The sequence below is a fragment of the Trachypithecus francoisi genome, unplaced genomic scaffold (assembly GCF_009764315.1).
Source record: "Trachypithecus francoisi isolate TF-2019V2 unplaced genomic scaffold, Tfra_2.0 Lachesis_group3, whole genome shotgun sequence".
Classification (NCBI taxonomy): domain Eukaryota; kingdom Metazoa; phylum Chordata; class Mammalia; order Primates; family Cercopithecidae; genus Trachypithecus; species Trachypithecus francoisi.
The window spans coordinates 141,078,812-141,100,194 of record NW_022681468.1 but is presented as its reverse complement, the minus strand read 5'-3'; the positions used below and the strand labels follow the sequence as shown (position 1 = coordinate 141,100,194).

The 21,383-nt window shown below is 37.4% G+C and overlaps 1 protein-coding gene across 2 annotated transcripts in view; it reads right to left on the bottom strand.

Annotated features, from left to right (window-relative positions):
• Positions 1–21,383, bottom strand: part of SECISBP2L (SECIS binding protein 2 like) — a 58,352-nt gene that overhangs the window by 16,572 nt on the left and 20,397 nt on the right. The window contains exons 8-14 of one of the 2 annotated variants that reach the window (XM_033190184.1): positions 14,332–14,466; positions 12,482–12,562; positions 11,750–11,917; positions 11,462–11,603; positions 7,438–7,607; positions 6,528–6,660; positions 4,006–4,168 (exon numbers count right to left, since the gene is read on the bottom strand). In XM_033190184.1, coding sequence (XP_033046075.1) covers positions 4,006–4,168; positions 6,528–6,660; positions 7,438–7,607; positions 11,462–11,603; positions 11,750–11,917; positions 12,482–12,562; positions 14,332–14,466 — 992 coding nt within the window. The remainder of the gene's footprint in view (positions 1–4,005; positions 4,169–6,527; positions 6,661–7,437; positions 7,608–11,461; positions 11,604–11,749; positions 11,918–12,481; positions 12,563–14,331; positions 14,467–21,383) is intronic. The other variant, XM_033190185.1, reaches the window with a different exon arrangement.

The window sequence follows — 21,383 nt, the reverse complement described above, 5'->3', positions numbered from 1 at the left end:
CAGCTATTCAGGAGGCTGAGGCAGGAGAATCACTTGAACTTGGGAGACGGAGGTTGCAATGAGCCGAGATCACGCCACTGCACTCCAGCCTGGGTGACAGAGCAAGACTCCATCTCAAAAAAAAGTCTCCCACTATTGTTGTGTGGGAGTCTAAGTCTCTTTGTAGGTCTCCAAGGACTTGCTTTATGGGTGCTCTTGTATTGGGTACATATATATTTGGGATAGTTAGCTCATCTTGATGCACTGATCCCTTTACCATTATGTAATGCCCTTCTTTGTTTCTTTTGATCTTGTTGGTTTAAAGTCTGTTTTATCAGAGAGGAGGATTGCAACCTCTGCATTTTTTTTTTTTTTTTGCTTTCCATTTGCTTGGTAAATATTCCTCCATCCTTTTATTTTGAGCCTATGTGTGTCTTTGCATGTGAGATGGGTCTCCTGAATACAGGACACCAATGGCTCTTGACTCTTTATCCAATTTGACAGTCTGTGTCTTTTAATTGGGGCATTTAGCCCATTTACATTTACAGTTAATATTGTTATGTGTGAATCTGATCCTGTCATTATGATGCTAGCTGGTTATTTTGCCCCTTAGTTGACGCAGTTTCTTCATAGTGCTGATGGTCTTTACAATTTGGTATGTTTTTACAGTGGCTGGTACTGGTTTTTCCTTTCCATATTTAGTGCTTCCTTCAGGAGCTCTTGTAAGGGAGGCCTGGTGGTGACAAAATCTCTCAGCATTTACTTGTCTGCATAGGATTTTATTTCTCCTTTGTTTATGAAGCTTAGTTTGGCTGAATTTGAAATTCTGGGTTGAAAATTCTTTTCTTTTAAGAATGTTGAATATTGGTCCCACTCGGGCTTGTAGGGTTTCTGCAGAGATATCTGCTGTTAGTCTGCTGGGCTTCCCTTTGTGGGTAACCTGACCTTTCTCTCTGGCTGCTCTTAACATTTTTTTCTTCATTTCAACCTTGGTGAATCTGATGCTTTGTGTCTTGGGTTTATTCTTCTCGAGGAGTATCTTTGTGGTGTTCTCTGTATTTCCTGAATTTGAATGTTGGCCTGTCATGCTAGGTTGGGAAAGTTCTGGATAATATCCTGAAGAGTGTTTTCCAACTTGGTTCCATTCTCCTCGTCACTTTCAGGTACACCAATCTAATGCAGGTTTGGCCTTTTCACATATTTCATATCTCTTGGAGGCTTTGTTCCTTCCTTTTCATTCTTTTTTCTCTAATCTTGTCTTTATAATTTATTTCATTAATTTCATCTTCAATCACTGATACCCTTTCTTCCGCTCGATTGATTCAGCTATTGATACTTGTGTATGCTTCACGAAGTTCTCGTGCTGTTTTTCAGCTCCATCAGGCAATTTATTATGTTCTCTAAACTGGTTATTCTAGTTAGCAATTCCTCTAACCTTTTTTCAAAGTTCTTAGCTTCCTTGCATTGAAGTAGAACATACACCTTTAGCTCGGAGGAGTTTGTTATTACCCACCTTCTGAAGCCTACTTCTGTCAATTTGTCATACTCATTCTTCGTCCAGTTTTGTTCCCTTGCTGGCGAGGAGTTGTGATCCTTTGGAGGAGAAGAGGCGTTCTGGTTTTTGGAATTTTCAGCCTTTTTGCGCTGGTTTTTCCTCATCTTCGTGGATTTATCTACCGTTGGTCTTTGATGTTGGTGACCTTCAGTGGGGTTTTTGTGTGGACATCCTTTTTGTTGATGTTGATGCTATTCCTTTCTGTTTGTTAGTTTTCCTTCTAACAGTCAGGCCCCTCTGCGGCAGGTCTGCTGGAGTTTGCTGGAGTTCCACTCCAGACCCTTTTTGCCTGGGTCTCACCAGCAGAGGCTACAGAACAGCAAAGATTGCTGCCTGTTCCTTCCTCTGGAAGCTTCTAGTTAGCAATTCCTCTAACCTTTTTTCAAGGTTCTTAGCTTCCTTGCATTGAAGTAGAACATACACCTTTAGCTCGGAGGAGTTTGTTATTACCCACCTGATGCCAAGCCGAAGCTCTCCTGTATGAGGTTTCTGTCAACCCCTGCTGGGAGGTGTCTCCCGTTCGGAGGCTCAGGGGTCAGGGACCCACTTGAGGAGGCAGTCTGTCCCTTAGCAGAGCTCAAGTGCTATGCTGGGAGATCCGTTGCTCCTTTCAGAGCCAGCAGACAGGAACACTTAAGTCTGCTGAAGCTGCGTCCACAGCTGCCCCTTCCCCCAGATGCTCTGATCCAGGCAGATGGGAGTTTTATCTGTAAGCCCGTGACTGGGGCTGCTGCCTTTCTTTCAGAGATGCCCTGCCCAGAGAGGAGGAATCTAGAGAGGCAGTCTGGCTACAGTGGCTTTGCCAAGTTCGATTCAGATAGATTCTATGTAAAGGATAAGTTAACCTAAGGACTATCAGAATTACTAATTATTAAATTCCTAAGGATATAAACCAAATGACAGCTGCTATTAGATAAAAACAAATATAATGATTTTGGTAAGAGTTCCTAAAGATGCTCCTAGTAGGAAAGATACACGATTTCTAACTGAATGTCCTATTACCAACAATTCCTCCTCTGGGCTTGGATAGATTTCCGGGCATTGGCTTTCTCAGTCATAAAAATAAGGAGCTAGGTAAAATGGCCTCAAGGGTCCCTAGAGCTCCGAAAAGTTATGGCTATGGAGGATGAACTCAATAATTAAACTGAAGCCAAAACCAAAGAGGTCATGAGGTAAAAATCACATGCCTCTACATCAGACAAAGCAAATGAATAGGGCTCTCTGTGAGATTATATATGACTATAATGTGAGAAACAGAAAGTCAGAAGTGTGAGGCCACTACAGCACCTAATTTCTGGGATAAAAAAGTCATCTAAGTATATACTTCTCCTGTATGCTGTTTCCATCTTTTCTAGTAATCGTCCCTCATGTCTACCATAAGCAGGTACTTAATAGGGAGAATCGGTGTTTCTTACCTATGAATAACCAAGGCAAGCAAATTGCTACTTTTAAATTATATTATATAGTGGGAAAATCTGTGCCTCTTCTTCTTTACTGCAAAAAAATTCGCAGTGGAATTTTTTGTATTTCTGTGAAAAATAGTTAAATAAGTACAAGTATGACACTACTTCAGAAGAATATATATAAATGGAGAGACTGAGGAACATTTAACTGTCAAAGTATGCCAAATTCAAGAATGCAATCAGACTAGAACATCCCAAAATGCAATTTTCTTCATTCTTTTTTTCCTTTTTTCCTTCAAGCTGTTCATTTCATACATAACATTTTATCCCCAAGTGTTTCATTTGCTCCACATCTGTGATTTGACATTTAATTAGCTTTCCAAAGCTAGGCAAGAAGTATTTGCTCAAAAACAATGGTATAAGGAAACGGAATAGAATAAACCAAAGTAATTTGGACTCAGATTATACTTTCACCCTGGGATTCTTTCATATGTCATTTCTAAAGGTAAAATCAATTCATCAACATAAATGTTAAAATCTTAAAATCCCTCAAGGCAATAACTATTAAAGCTATCCACAGATGGGGTATCATTTTCTGTGATCCCCCAGTTATCTCAATTTAAGAACTTAGAAATACTTGCACAAATAGTTTTATGTAATAGGTTCATTTCATATAACAGGGTCTTAGAAACCTATTATTAATTGGTTAGAGCGATCTTTTGAAGGGACAATAATATAAACAAAAAAGCAAAAGCATTTGTAGGAGGAAAACTGATAGTACAACATTTAATATATAAGATGTTAAGAGTCTAGATTTGTAGAATAGAAATACTATCTGATATAAAGAGAATATACTCACTGTAAAATCACTCTCACGTGAATACTAACAGCAGACAGAAGGCAATGCTTTAAATAAATAAACTCAGCTGTTAAACAAAATTCGAAAGGAGTTAAAGATCTCTGGTGTTTTGTCTGCTCAACTCACTGAGTAACAATGACAATACTAAATTCACAACTACAATCAAGATCCTTAAACTATTCAACCTCAATAATGAGTATAAAACTTACTCTCTAAATCTTTTGCTGTGGATTTTGGTTATTGTTGAAGATGCCATTGGACTGCCTATTCCAGAACTAGCTGGAGAGCCTTGTGACACAGGTGTCATACAGTATGGAGAGTTCTGACTTGCTGGAGAGAGTGAAGTATCACTGGGCATGCTCAGTCCAGTATCTGTGGAGACGTGGAGTGAAGGGAAAAAATTTAGAAACTTCAAATGCTAAAAAGCTCTACGTTGATCAATGTAATTTAGAATGGCCGTTGTCTTTTGGATCATTTCCAAATTTTCCATAAGCTAATAAAGTGGGCACTTTTCATATCACAAATAAACATGTTCCATACACTAAAAAAATTAAATTCTCCTATTGTCTGTTGAAGTATACTCTTAGCCAGGTGAGGTGGTGCATGCCTGTGGTCCCAGCTACTCGGTAGGGTGAGGTGAGAAAATCACTTGAATCTGGAAGTTTGAGGTCAGACTGAGAAACACTGAGACTTCCATCTCTTTAAAAAAAAATTCCCTCTCTCTTTCAAAAGTTAAGCATAGCCCAGAAGTCTCCACAGGGATGAGGAAGAATATACATTATCTAAAACATGTATTCCTAGAGAATTTACATTACAGAGCAAAAATCTGCACCTCTTAGGCCAGGCCTGGTGGCTCATGACTGTAATCTCAGCACTCTGGGAGGCCAAGGCAGAAGATTACTTGAGGTCCAGGGATCAAGACCAGTCTGGCCAACATGGTGAAACCCCGTCTCTACTAAAAATACAAATAAATTAGCTGGGCATGGTGACACATGCCTATAGTCCCAGCTACTCGGGAGGCTAAGGCAGAAGAATAGCTTGAACCCGGGAGGTGGAGGTTGCAGTGAGCCGAGATCGCGCCACTGCACTCCAGCCTGGGCAACAACAGAGATTCTATCACTCACACACACACACACACACACACACACACAAATCTATACCTCTTTCCAGATCACATTACTCACTTCTTCATTTCTAGTTTTCCATCTGTTTCTTAGAAATCTTTTTTTTTTTTAAACAATCTAAAACGTCCCATTATTGTTGGCAATGACAAATTCTACCTTACCCTCTCCACACCACTCCTGATTCTCCAGGCACCACCCCGGTTTCTCTCTTATTTGGTCTTTGCTTCTGTGTTCAAGAAGCTACATTATTAAATGCCATTTCTTGACTCTACCATCTCCTTCGTTTAGTTATTGCTTCTTTCCTAAACAGTCAAACTCAGGAAATTAGCTCGTATTTGTATATCTAGTCCATTAATTAGCAAAGTTACACATGGTGTTTTTTTTTTTCTTTCTTTCTTTTTTTTTTTTGATACAGGGTCTCACTTTGTCATCCAGGCTGGAGTACAGTGGCATGATCTCCACTCATTGCAGTCTCGACCTCCTGGGCTCAACCAGTCCTCCCACTTCAGTGCCCCATGTAGCTTGGACTGTAAGCATAAGCCAACATGCCCAGCTAATTCTTTTATTTTTTTTTGTAGAGACAGGGTTTCGCCTTGTTGCCCAGGCTGGTCTCAAACTCCTGAGCTCAAGAGATCTGCCCATCTTGGCTTCCCGAAGTGTTAGGATTATAGGCGTCAGCCACTGCGCCCAGCCCACGTGTATCTTCTTACCTTCCTACTAGGCTGTAAGCTCTTCAACAGCAGGACCTGTCTACTATATATCTTTATTACATTCCCCAATGTCCTCTTGCTACTCTAGTTACTAAAATACATGGGGTAAGCATTCAGTAAACATTTGCTGAATGAATGGATGGACGATTACACCTAAAAACAAGGGGAATCATTAAACTGAGAATAAAAGCGAACCCTAAACAAACTTCCCTGGTGAACAATCCTTAGAAATCAACTCATTTTTCTAACAACAATGAAACATTGTTGCTTAATCTACATGTAAAGCAGATTTAAATGTGTTGCAAAAACTTGGGCAATAAAGATATACTAGCAGAAAAATCTTTCTTCTGTGGTGGTATAAATATTAGAAGAAATCTGTAGTTTTGCTAAGTTACCAATTGGAATCATGTGTTGCTACTTAATGTACGACACTGAATCTTACTGACCAACTAGACTCTGCTTTGCAATTGCACTCATTGTGGCATATGTATTAATTCCACAAAAGCAAGAAAGTCAACAAAAATGACTCGATGAAAAATAGCCCCACAAAGAAAGATAGCCAACAGTGTTCTGGATGTAAAAGAAAACAAAATGAAAATACTTGTGACAATTCCAGAGATCTCATGCACTCGTGAGATCTTAATTTTGAGGGTTCACTACAAATTCAGGATTTAAGCTTCAAAAATGTCATAGGCCTACTATGTAACACCTGTCCCCTTCTCTTTAACCATCTCCCTACAAAACCATCTTTAAAAGAAACCACTGTAAAAAATAAAGAGATTTATGTAAAATATGGAGCACATCTTCCAGTCAGGAGCATAACTAGTGATAGCTTACATATCTATTAAAATATTTCAGACCATTCCATGAGAAGAGGAGAAAGGGGGACCTCCTTACCTTCCTGGGAAACAATCTCCTGTGGCAAATCATCAATAAAATCTAAGTGCATTTCTGTTGGTTCCTCAGATCCCAAAAGATTATGGTCCACAGTTAAGCGCCCCTTCTTTTCCTCTCTCTCTTTTAAAATAACCTAAAAGTTATACCAGTCTTTAATTACTGATTACTCTTCAACTATGTACAAATGATGACAATATACATTATAACACAGGTATAGTAGTTCACTTAAACATGAACATGAGAAGTTTGGCTAACTGGCAAAAAGGCAAATGTAATTTCAGACACTGTAAGTTGAAGGAAGTACTGCATACAAAATAAAGAAAAGCAATTATATTATAGAATATACAGCTATCAAACCATACCCATCTGATTCTTTAAATACTGGGTGACAAACTAGTTTCAAAAAAAAAAAAAGAGTAAATTAAAAAGTTTAGAACCCAGGTCATACAGTTACACTTGATTGACATTCTACAGTTTTCAATTATCTGGAACCAAATTATCTCATTTTGAACCTCTCAACAATAGTGAGTTAAATAAAACACGATCCCCAATTTATAGATGAGAAAGATGAGAGTAAAATGGTTGCCTAAAATGATATATAGCACTGAAGTTAGTACTGAAATCCAGGGCTTCTGATTCCTAGAGTCTAATGTTTTGGGATACTAAATATTTAACCTTTTTTTAACCTTATACAAATAATTCATTTTCCAGGGTCCTGTTCTACACCGAAAGACAGTCATGATACTGATGATATCCTGAGCTTCTAATTAACACATTATCGTCAAGATTCATGTGTATGAATACTTCTCACAACAATCTGTTAGCTAAGACACCACAACCTACTTTTACAAAACAGATTAAAATCCTTATTCATCTTATAAAATAAATATCCCAACAGATTTTGGTTTACCTTTTTAAGTGCCGTGGGTCGTTTTAGTTTTGCTATTTCCTTCTCTTTTCCTTTTTTTGCTTTAGAAGAAGCAATGTCCACAGAATTAAAGGATGTCAAACAGGGCTGACTTTTGGTTAAAGGTTTTCTATTAGCAGAGTCTTTAGTGTGAAAAGAAGCTGCAGTAACCACTAAAAACAAAGAGGAACATTAGTTTCACCATTAGGGCCAATCCCACATACTTTCAAAATTTCCAAGGATAACTACAAAAACAAGAACATCCTCCTCCCATGGAAAAAAACGACATCATTAACAGTAGGAGCACTACACATGGCTAGGCAGTGTCCCTCAGATACAGCTTTTACCTATCCTTTAGAGACCAAGCCAATGCAATTAACCAATTTAGAGGTCCATTATAGGGATAAATAATTAGTTCTTCTCTACATACAACCCTCAAACATGGCAATTCCTTGCAACTGATCTTCAGTCAGAACCATTCTACCTTTGAAACTTCACAATGCTGCACTCGTTTTTATTCCTACTGAATCTATTATTTGTTCTTATGTAAGATACCTTATCTACCACTTCTCTCCTTATTTCAGTTGGTCAGTAAAGAATGATGATTTTACCCACTCAGCTGTACTCAGTCCCATTCAGTAATTATTTTTATTTATTTTTTTAATTTTTTGAAACAGAGTCTCACTCTGTCACCCAGGCTGGAGTGCAGTGGCACAATCTTGGCTCACTGACACCTCTGCCTCCTGGGTTCAAGCAATTCTCCTGCCTCAGCCTCTCGAGCAGCTGCGACTACAGGAACATACCACCACGCCCAGCTAATTTTCATATTTTTAGTAGACACAGGGTTTCACCATGTTGGCCGGGATGGTCTCAATCTCTTGACCTTGTGATCCACCCGCACCGGCCTCCCAAAGTGCTGGGATTACAGGCGTGAGCCACTGCACCTGGCCTCAGTAATTCTTTTATGTCTGGCTGATACCCTCAGTTTACACTGGCTTCTTCCAATCCTTTACTATTCCTAAATCCCCAGCCTCAATCCTCTCACTCTAGCAGAGCTTTCCTGCCCCATCCCTGAGAAGATGCTATCCAATATAAACTTACAAACCACCTGAAAGGAGGTGGCAGACATCCTTACTCGTGTCCAAGGCTCACTGACTGTCTCTATTCTTAATATCCCATCTCAGTTTCTCTAGGATCTAACTCTATTCCTATACCCTTGCATCTTTCAAGTTCCTCCCCGACCCTTGACTTTTTTCTTGATCCCCTAATAAGATGCTAAAATCTTCTATCTAAAACTAAGAAAGGGTTTTTTAAAAAGGCAAACCAACTAAACCCTTCCCTTGACTGACTTCTCTTCAAGCTAAGGTGCCATCATTCCCCTTTCCTTCCCTATTAAACTTCTAAACAGTTTTTCTCTCATTATCACTTTTCAAATCATTACAATTTGACCTCTGCCCAACCCATTCTCTTGAAACTTATTGTCAAGGTCACACATAATCTTACAATTGCCAAGTATAATTCTCTGACTCTTCACTCTACTCTAGTTTTCTTCAGCATTTGGTACAAGGACTATATCCTTTTCCTCAAAATTCTATCCTTGCCTTCTGTAACATTACGCTCCTTTATTTTTCTTATTCTTTCTCAAATCTATGTTTCTTATTCTTCTTCATCTCATCCTCTAAATGTGAGCATTCCACAAGGCTTTGTCTGTGAACATCTTTTTCCTAATTTTTCTTTCCCCCAACAATCTGATTTCCACAGCTTCAACAATCATCTGTATTTGAAACTCACTGACTTGTAACCTAAACTATACATTCATAACTATATGCTACATAGGAACCACCAGAATCTCCCGTGCTAGCATTTAAAACACAACAGGCAGCATCTGCTCTTCCCAACAAAATTATTCTATAATCCCTATCTTGTGTAGTAACATCGCAGCCCTTATCACCACCACAGTCATCCAAGATGGAGAGTTTGAAGTCGTCATTGACCTGTTTCCAGATCCATCATTTCCCTATAATCCTTCTTCATCATGATCAGTCTCATCCTTTTCTTGAACATGTGTATATATGGGTATACATATATTAAAAAGATATATATAAAACAATATATAGTTATATAATTTCTAATAATTGTATAATTATATTAACATTTAGTAACTGCTAAATATGTTTATATATGTATATTAACAGTATATGTATATAAACTTATATATTTAGCAGTATATACTGTATATATGTATATTATAACATACATGTATAGTGTATTATATAGCATATACGCCATATATAACATATACAGTATACTGCATATATAACATATACATTATATACCACATATGTATATCATATATACGGTACACACTGTATATATGTACATAATATATATGGTATATATACTGTATATATGTACATATATAAACAAATACATTAACAGTTACTAAATAAAGTTGTAATAAGCCATCTGACGTATCACAGGTTAACAATCTCATCTCCATAATAATATTAAACATTTATTGAGTGATTACAACCCGGATACTCTAAGTACTTTACATATATCATCTCATCTAATTCTCAAGACAATCCTGAAGTAGGTACTCTCATATTAATGTGAGGAAACTGAAGCACAGGAAGGTTAAGTAACTTGCCAATGAAACACATGGAAGAACAGGATTCAAACAAAGGCAACTGGATTCCAGAACCCCAGCTTTTAGCTACTAGGCCATACCCCACCAGAACACTGCTAACTCAGTTTTATTCCCTACTTTTACTCTTAAGTGAGAGATTACTGCCACTCTCCCCAGCTCAACATGCAAGTCTAAAGCTTTATATACATTCAGTACTATTTGTAATAATAGTTACTCAAAGCAAAGGTTGATAGTGGACTGGTAACTAGATAGGTTTAAACATTTTGCACACAGGTTAAAATTATACACTGTAATTTATCTTTCTAATAATAGTCCCTTCACACAGGATCAGAAGAAACACAAAATTCAATTGTGCCTCTCAGCATCGGTGCTGGTACTGTACATTGGTACCTTTCCTGTTCCTTTGTTCTATTCCTCACCCTCTAAAAAGACAATGAAAAGAAATGAGGGAACATGGAAAAGCTGAGCTCTAAATCTGACAAGGTTTGTTAAAATAGAAATTACTGTTTCAGTAGAAAGCCAGATCATTTTCTCATATATACACACACACACAATCTGATAAAAACCCTTGTTTGCAAGTGAGTTTTAAACTGGATAATGTAAGAAAGCCAGATTACTTGTGATTTTTTAATTTCAATTTTGAAAAAGAAAAAAATTTGGGTGAGTCAAAATGCATACCAACTGACATTTATGCAGAGATCCAAAGAACCTGAGGGAAGCAAACTATGCTGATACCTGGGGAAAGAGCGTCCGAGGTAAACGGAATAGCAAGCCCACAGATACTGAGCTAGGATCAGGCTGGGTGTGTCTGAGGACTGCTCACATGGCTAGAGCACAGTGTGTTAGGAGAAAATGGTGACGAAGGCAAAAAGGTAACAGGGTCAGCTAAAATATGGCTTTAGTTAGGAGCCTGGCTTCATGCCAAGTGAAATGAAACACTATTAGAGGATTCTGAGCAGTAAAGTGATATAATCCAGCTTACATTTTAAAAAGGTCACTTCTTTTAACACAGACTAGAGGTTGGGGGGAGGGAAAAACAGGTAGTAGTAAGGAGGCTACTCAGTATAGTATTATACAATAATGGCGGCTACGGTGGTGGCAGGAAATGTGGTCAGTAGTTAGAGTATGGGTATGTTTTGCAGGCAGGACAGACAGGATATGTTAAAGGACTAGGTGTGGAAAGAAAAGGAGCATGGAGAATTTCAAGGCTTGTGGTTTAAGCTGACTTACTTAAAATACACACACACAAACACACATACATATATATATATAGACACACACATACATACATATATAAAACTTTTAAAATTTCAATTAACAACATCTAACATATATTACCAGAGACAAACAGCAAATTGCTCAGACTAATGACATCACCTGTATATGACAGAGGTCTGGTGTTAGTAATTTGCCGTGCTTTCATTGCTTGCTGTTGTTTTTCCAGAGCAGCTAACATGTCCCCCAAATCTAGCTGCACAGGTGTTTTATTCTTTTTTCCAGCTGCTTTTGATAAAGCTTCCTACAAAATAAATATAAAAAATTAAGTTTTTTGTTACAGTATCAAAGTGTGGCATTTTAAGATGACTATATTTATCACTCCTTCTATCTGTTCCATCAAACCTAGCAAGTAAACTATCACATTTGTTCATAAAAAGGAATATGTACCTGTAATTTTTTTTGCTCCATACTTATTTCTGAATATTCTTGAGCTGTGGCAAGGGCTGCTGCTAAAGCTTTCTTCTTCTGACTTTTTGCGCGTTTCGGAACTGAGGTGGTAATGGGAATTGGAGTCTGAACTATATTGATTGGTGAGTTTTCAGGTAAATCATCCAACTATGATAACCAGAAAAAAAACATTTGTTAGTGACCCCATAAAAGTCAATCATAAGGAAAAAGGATCCAGAATGTGGGATGTTCTGCAGTGCAACTGGACTAGACTCTTCAAAGAATTCAATGTCATTAAAAAAAAAAAAAAGAAAGAATTCAATGTCATAAAGAACAGGATTTGACAGTGGGACCATTTCAGACTGGGAGATAATAAAGGGAAAAAACAGCTTAATGCAGAGGGTGATGGTTGCCTGGATCCTTGAATGAAATAAAACAAAATATCTCCAAAGTAAAATTTTGAAATAATTGGGAAAATTTCAGTACAGACTGTATGTTGCATGATGGTATCATTTAATTAATGGTACTTTAGTAACAGAGCTGTGGATTTCATAGGGAATTATCTTTGTGCAGGCTATGCTGGAAAGAAATATTAAAGATAGGTACTAAACACCATCTCCTGCACACTCTGCTGCTCCATGTGCCTTTACATTTATCTTTAATATTTCCCTTCAACATAGCCATTGTTCAAAAGATGTTATATTTTGCTTTTCTTTTTAAAGGGTCACTTACTACTTTAGAAGAAAGTTTTTGTTGAATATTCTCATCCTTAGCATTTCCATTCTCATTTAGTTCTTGAAACCCATCTTCATCCTGAAATATTTCACATTTTAAGTAAAAAGAGTTCAAGGCAAACTCCTAAAAAAAACTTTTTCTAATGCTTAGAAGTACTGAAAAATGAGGAAGTTATTTCTTGTAATCTACTACTGAATTATTCAAAGTTGGTCTTAAAGAGGAAATGTCATTTCTCACATGCTAAAACATCAACAATTTAATTATTCAAGGATGGGGGTGTATCCACACATCTCCATTTTTTGGATTTCTGCACCTACTATTTCATTTTTATTAATAGTTCTACCTTCAGATGGGTGGGTAATTGAAAAGAAATTCAAACTGGATTTTATCACGTTCAGATAATTTGACAAAGTGTTTAATAGACAGCTTCATGTAAACTTTATTAATATATTCCTTGTTCTGCATTACTCCACATGATTGTCAATAAGGTTAAAAAAAAATTTCCATTGAAATTAAGTTCTTAATATCTTCCTTTACCCTGAAAATTATATCTAGTATCTTTAAATATAAGTATGGAACCAAGAGTACAGCTGAATACATGTACTACAATTGCCAGATCTGGATATATTGAAACTATTCTTGAGAGAATAATTGAGATACTCTCAAGTCCTTTGGCTCAATTACTAAACTTATCTAACATATTATTGTTTTTTTGTTTTTTTGTTTTTTTTGAGATGGAGTTTCGCTATTGTTGCCCAGGCTGGAGAGCAATGGCACAATCTCAGCTCACTGCAACCTCTGCCTCCTGGATTCAAGTGATTCTCCTGCCTCAGCCTCCCAAGTAGCTGGAATTACAGGCACCCGCCACCATATCCAGTTAACTTTTTGTATTTTTAGTAGAGATGGGGTTTCACCACGTTGGCCAGGTCTCAAACTCCTGACCTCAAGTGATCCGCCCCACCCTCGGCCTCCCAAAGTGCTGGGATTACAGGCATTAGCCATCACATCCGGCATATTATTGATTTCTATCCTCTGACCTCAAGTAAGTTTTCCAGTGTAATCTCCATCTATTAACTCATTTAATAGAATCCACCCAAAATGAGCTACTCAAATGAGTTTCCAGAGATATGTGGTGAAAAACATCTTGACACATACAAATTCTACTTGTTCTTTAAATTCATTTCAAATGTTACCTACCCTGCCACAAACCCAAAGTGACCTGTCTCTGCGCTCAACTCTAACCACACTCAACTAAGTATTAGGTGTGTATATGCCTACGTTCTCCTACTACACAGCAACGTTCCCAAAGATAGCAGGTCTATCCACCTTTATGTATCATTCAGAGCACCTTACTGCACATATATAGACCACCAATAAGAATCTGTTAGATGAGTAACAATGCAATTAGGATATGAACTGTCTACCAGAGAAAGTAAAACATCTTTCCTCCTCCTCTAAAACTCTCCTGGCTGACAGCACAACTTAACTACATTGAACTACTCAAATCTGAAAAGCCTTTCAAATGAATTGAGTAACAACAAATATTCAGTGAAAAAGCTCCATACCAAATAAAGTCCACATGAAATCAAGTTCTACCTCTACACATTACCTCAAAATGATGAACACACAAGACAAAAATTTATAAAAATAAACATCAGTAAAATTGTTAGATTAAATATATATAACCAAGACAAAAATGAGTTAATACTTCTGAGTAATTTATAATTTAATACTAGAATCACATGTTAAGACATAAAAAGTATTCATAATGTTGACAATGTAACAAATTAATTTCTTAATGGGAACATTTCCTATAACAGCTTACAAATAGAGTTTGAAAAAAATACCTCAAAATATAAAGACTCAGAATTAGGATCGCTTCTATGGGATTGACTAGAGCTTAAATGCTTATTATCTGGTCTCTTTTGCAAATTCTGTCTTCTTTCTGAGGAAGTACTGTGTCCTCGGCATCTGAATCCAACCTAAGTAAACCCCAGAGGGGAAAAAAAAATCTAATTATTTTTAAATAAATGTTTCACTCAAGTACATAACATACTGGCAGAAAAGTACGCACAAGTGTACAACTCAATAAATTTTCACGAAGTGCATCACTTATTTTAAAGATCAAGTTTCTGACAAATAAGGTACTTATAAGAAAAAAAGAAAAATGAGACGATTAATGCACATTACTTTTTTCCCCTCGACATGAATATTTATTAGCAGCTTTATTCACAAAAGTGAAAACAGGAAACAAACCAGATGTTCTACAGTGGGTGAACAGTTAAACTAACTGTGGCGTATCCAGATCATAGTATAGAAGTCTGTATCAACCACAAAAGGGAATAAACTACAGTATTGATAAACTCAACAACCAGAGAACCATGGAAGTGAAAAAGGCCAATCCCAAAGACTGTACAAAGGCATACAAAATTATTGAAACAGCAGAATTAGAAAGGGAGAACAGATCGGTGGACTCTACGGCATAAACAGCAGTTGGTGTGGCTATGAAAGCCAACAGGAGGGTCCTTGTGATGATGAATCTGTTCTGTGTCTTGACTGTATCAAGGCCAATATCTGGGTGTGATATTACACTTTAGTTTTGCAAGATGTTACCACTGGGGGGGAACTGCCTATTACTTATTATTATTTTTTTTTAGAGACGTGATCTTGCTCTGTTGCCCAGGCTGGAGTGCAATGGCTTGATCATAGCTCACTATAGCCTGAACACCTAGGCTCAAGTGATTCTCTTGCCTCAGCCTCCCAAGCAGCTGGGACTACAAACACATGTCACTATACCTAGCTAATTGTTTTATTTGTAGTTTTGTAGAGACAGGGGTCTCGCTATGTTCCCAGGCTGGTCTTGAACTGCTGACTTCAAGCAATCTTCCCACCTTGGCCTCTCAAAGTACTGAGATTAAGGCATGAGTCACACGCCTGGCCTTTTACATTACTTTTTGAGTTAGGATCTTACTCTATCACCCAGGCAGGAGTGCAGTAGTGCCAACAAGGCTCACTGCAGCCTCAACCTCCTGGGCACAAGTGATTCTTTCACCTCAGCCTCCCAAATACCTAGGACCACAGGTATGCACCACCACACCCAGCTAATTTTTTTATTTTCTGTAGAAGCAGGGTCTGCCTATATTGTCCAGGCTGGTCTAGAATTCCTGGGCTCAAGGGATCCTCCTGCCTCGCCTCCCAAAGTGCTGGGATTACATGCATGAGTCATCGTGCCCAGCTACTCTTTAATTTAACTACTATAAGTCTTCTCATACTTGCAGTTTATTTTTTTATAAAATAGATACAACAATTAGGAAAATTATTTAATAAAAACCTTGTTTCCAAGATTTAAGAGAATAAGCTTTTCATTCAATCACATAAATTAGTATTATTATTGTATGTTATGAACTAAAATGTTTCTATGCCCCAAAATTGATGTATTAAAATCCTAACACTCCCTCTGCCCATGAGATGGTATTTGAAAGTGCGGCCTTTGGGAGGTGATTAGGTTATGAGGGCAGAGCCATCATAAATGGGATTAGTGACCTCATATAAGGAACCCCAGAGACCTCCTTCACCCCTTGCACCACATAAGGACAAAGCTAGAAGACAGTCACCTAGGAACCAGGAAGCAGGCCCTTACCACACATCAAATTTGCCAGTGCCTTGGACTTCCCACCCTCCAGAACTGAGAGAAATAAACTTCTGTTGTTTATAAGTCACTGAGTCTACAGCATTATTTTATAGCAGCCAAAACAGACCAAGAAATCCCATTAACAAATCTGCAAAATGTTCAATTGTCATATGGGCAAGAAAAAAAGCATTAAGCATTCTAAGACTCTTAAGACATTTCAAGTTACCTCTCTTAAGTACCAAATGCAACTAACAGTAAATGCCTCTCTTAACCAGGACACTTAAAAGATATGAAAAGTATGATCTTCAGTAACAGCTACTCCAAAATTCTAACAATTGCAAATTGGAAGCAGACCTGGAGAGAAGGTGCTGGTACACAGGCCTTGGATTATGAAATCAAACAGAGGCACACAAAGACCTGGAACCACCTGAATTCTCACGCTTGCTGTTGTAAACCAGAATTAGTATATATGCATTAATGGTGTTACAAATAGTAAAACTATTTCCTTTAAAAACAAATGCAATCTGATTCTTACACTTCGAGACATAAAGCACCACGATTAAATTAAAACCCCCAAACTAATGGTCCCAACAAAGTTCATGTGAGCCAAATGTGCAAGTATTCCAATAAACTCATTAATGAATCAATAACCTCATGACATCTAAACACTTTTTGTCAGCTCTTCTAAAAAAGAGTTTTGTTGATAGAAAGTGGGTATACTGAACAAAACAAAGCAGAAGCTACAGCTCTGAATATATATAAAGATTCCTAAACGAGTAGCGCAAAATTAATTTAAAAATTTTAAAGTTTTCATACCCCATCTGCAATAATAAAAAGGAAAAAATATTAGAAATTGCCACTATGTACAAACTTATTTAAGGAAAACTTTACAACACTTCCATTTATTGACTGACTGATTGACTGCTTAACTGAGACGGGGTCTCTCTGCTGCCCAGACTGCAGTGCAGTGGCGCCATCATAGCTCACTGTAGCCTCAAACTCCTGGGCTCAAGCGTTCCTCCCACCTCAGCCTCCCAAGTAGATAGGACTATGGGTGCATGTCACCATGCCTGCCTTACACCACTTTTCTAAAGAACACAAAAAAATGATTTAAGCCAGGTGCGGTGGCTCATGCCCGTAATCCCAGCACTTTGGGAGGCCAACGTGGGTGGATCGCTTGAGGTCAGAAGTTCAAGGCCAGTCTGGCCAACATGGTGAAACCTGGTCTCTACTGAAATATAAAAATTAGCCACGCATGGTAGCAGGCAACTGTAATCTCAGCTACTCGGGAGGTTGAGGCAGGAGAATCACTTGAACCCAGGAAGTGGAGATTGCAGTGAGCTGAGATTGTGCCACTATACTCCAGCCTAGGCAACAAAGACTTTGTTTCAAAAAAAAAAAAAGATTCAAAAATAGGAAGACATACTGTTTTTGCATAGAAAAATGACACATCATAAAAGGTAGCTGATTCTCTCTAAGTTTATAGATTAATTTAAACACCAATGGAACAGAATAGAAAGTCCAGAAATGGATTCCAATATATTTGGGAACTTATTAAGTGATAAAGGTAATTAAAGTCAGTGAAGAAGAGACAAACTTTTCAACAAATGGTGCTGGAAGATTTTAAAGTCACTTTGAAAATACAAAGTAGGATAATGTCTCACATCATATACCAAGAAAAACTCCAAATGTAATAAAGATTTAAATGTAAAGAAACAAGGCCATGAATACACTAGAGGAAGAAACAAGCAAATTCCTTTACAGCCTTGGGGTAGGGGCAAAGCTTTTCCAACTATGATTTAAAACACTTTAGAAGCCATCAAAAAAAAAGGACCAATAGAGTCAATTTATAAATATAAACTTCTTAATGGTTTTTTTTTTTTTTTTGAGACAGAGTTTCACTCTTGTTGTCCAGGCTGGAGTGCAATGGCACGATCTCGGCTCACCGCAACCTCCGCCTCCCAGGTTCAAGCAATTCTCCTGCCTCAGCCTCCCTGGTAGCTGGGATTATAGGCATGTGCCACCACGCCCAGCTAATTTTGTATTTTTAGTAGAGACGAGGTTTCTCCATGTTGGTCAGGCTGGTCTCGAACTCCCAACCTCAGGTGATCCACCCACCTCGGACTCCCAAAGTGCTGGGATTACAGGCAGGAGCCACAGCGGCCGGCCTTAATGTTATTTTAAAAATAAACTGTGCATGGCAATAATCATGATAATAATGAGCAAAGTAAAAAATAAAAAGGAAAACCTAGCAAAATATTTGCAACTTGCGTTACATATTAAAGACTCCAAGTAACTTCAGGAACTTGATAAAAACTTGATCAAACTGATTTTAAAATGTACCTCAAAAAAGAAAGAAATAGATCAAGATTCAAAAAATGAGCAAAGTATAGGACCAGGTAAGTTCACAGGAAAAGAAGTAAATACAAATGCTCCTTAAACACATGGAAGAATGATCAACTACATTAAGACATAACTTTTATCTAACTGCCATACACCCCAAATCCTGAAGACACACTGTATCTGAAGCCGTATGAAACTAGGCACTTTCCACATTGTTGCTGAGGATGCAGACTGATACAATCTGGTGATATTTACCAAGACAACAGATGAATTTATCTTTTGACTCAGCAGTCCCTTATCTAGAAATTGATTCTATACATACACATTTTTAAATGACACAGCAGCATGTTTACAACAGCAACAGTTTGCAAACAACTCAAGTATCCATTGATAAGACCAGAGAAATCAACAAGGGTATATCCACACAATATTACGAGTTGTCTAAAAGGAAAAAGTGTGGAAGCCCTTTACGTGGTAATACCGAAATTATGAAAATGTCTCCAAGATACACTGTAAAGTGAGCAAAGCAGAGAACACAGTAGATATGCTCTTTTATGTAAAGAAAGAACAAAAATAAGATATATACATCTATTTACTTATAATAAAGTGAAAAAACTCTGGAAGACTACAAGAATATACTCAAAGTGGGAGAGGTATGGGGGAGAGGAGAAGTCAAGGAGAAGCAGGGGTGAAATGAGACTTTTACATTGTATATAATCTTTTTTTTAAAATATCTTTTACTTTTCAACCTATTCTATAAAATAAAGCCGTTTTAAAAGATTTCAAGTTTTTGGATTCTTTCCATCATTTAAAATTAGACTTATACCAGACTAAAGAAATGATCTATGTTACCCAATCTTAAAACACTGGTAAGGATGTTTAAAACTCCTGTAATTAAACAGCATGGTACAAGTGCAAAAATCTCATAAACTGAACAAAATAAATAGCCCCAAAACAGCATATAAGAAATCAGTAGGCCAGTCGCGGTGGCTCACCCCTGTAATCCCAACACTTTGGGAGGCCGAGGTGGGTGGATCACGAGGTCAGGAGTTTGAGACCAGTCTGGGCAACATGGTGAAACCCCGTTTCCACTAAAAATACAAAAATTGCCCAGACGTGGTGGTGGGCACCTGTAATCCCAGCTACTAAGGAGGCTGAGGCAGAAGAATCACTTGAACCCAGGAGGCAGAGGTTGCAGTGAGCTAAGATCGTGCTACTGCATTCCAGCCTGGGCAATAAGAGCGAGACTCTGTCGCAAAAAAAAAAAAAAAAAAAAAAAGAATAAAAGAAAAAAAGAAATCAGCAAATCACTAAAATGGAAACAAAAACCAGGGAAAGAATGTTAGGACAACTGGTTAACTGCTTTGAAAATCCACTCTATTTTGTTTTACCATGGAACAAACTAAATCTCAGATAAAAATGCCCTGAAATATTATATTACAAAAAGTAGCAGAACATACAGGTCAATATTTATTTGATTTCTAAAAGATGTCTAGAGTCTAAAAACAATCAGAAATTGCAAACAGGGAAAACATTTTGACTTAAAAAGATTCTGCATCTCAAAAATCAAACAAATACACTTAAGTCAAGTACAAGGATAACAAAGCATCAGAAGTAGAAAGCAAATACATTGCCAACCATCTGGCTCCAGTTCTTTGGTGCCATATATATTTGCAAAGTTTTCTTTTCTGTTCTTTTAACATTCCTCATCAATTTTGAGAAAGAGATAAAATGTTTTTCATCTCAGTATTATTTCCTCTCTAGTGAGCTACTGATACCAAAACCAATAGTACTGAAACTGTAAACACGGGTAGGACTAGGAATTACAGTCTCAGCAGAAAATTTCAGCCCATATGTAAATATTATGTTGAATTTGTTTATCTAACCTGTATAAATGATTCCTCTTTTAGCTCTTTTGTTTTTAATCAAATAAAGTTAGACTGCCTCGCCAGCTTGCCACAAATGATTTATTTTTGCAATAACCACAGGGAAGAGTGAATTTTGTTTTTTTGACAGCCTAATTAATTAATGTTAAGGTACATATGAAGTACAGGTTGAATTATTCCTTATCTGAAATGCTTGGGACCAGAAGTGTTTTGAATTTCAGATTTTTTCAGATTCTAGAATATCTGCATATACATACTGAGGTATCTTGGGGATGGGATCCAAGACTAAACACGAAATTCACTTGTGTTTCATATACATCTCATACCACACAGCCTGAAGGTAATTTCATACAGTATTTTAAATAACTGTGTGCATTACACAAAGTTGTGTTAAGTACTTATGCATAGAATTTTCTAGTTGTGGTGTCATGGCACTAAAAAAGTTTCATATTTTCAATTAAAAAGTGGGCAAATGATCTGAAGAGTCATTTCTCAAAGGAAGGCATACATGAAAAAATGCTCAGCATCACTATCATCAGGGAAATGTGTATCAAAACCATAATGAGGTATTTTCTCATCTCAGAATGGCTATTCTATTCTCGAAAAAAATGCTGGTATGCTGGTGAGGATGCAGAGAAAATGAAACTCGTATACACACTGATCTTGGGAATGTAAATTAGTATGACCACTACAGAAAATAGTATAAAGTTTCCTCAAAAACTAAAAAAAGAACTACCACATGATCCAGCAATCCCACTAGTAGAGCCAAAGAAAAGGCCATCAGTATGTTAAAGAGATATCTGCCTCTCGTTTATTGCAGCATTATTCACATTAGCCAAGATATGAAATCAACTTAAGTGTCCACCAGCAGATGAATGGATGAAGAAAATGTGGTATATATACAGAATGGAATACTGTTCAGCCAAAAAAAGAACAAAATCCTGTCATTCACAGCAACATGGATGAGCCTAGAGGACAATATGTTTAGTGAAATAAGCAATGCACAGAAAGATAAAGAACACACGTCGTCACTCACATG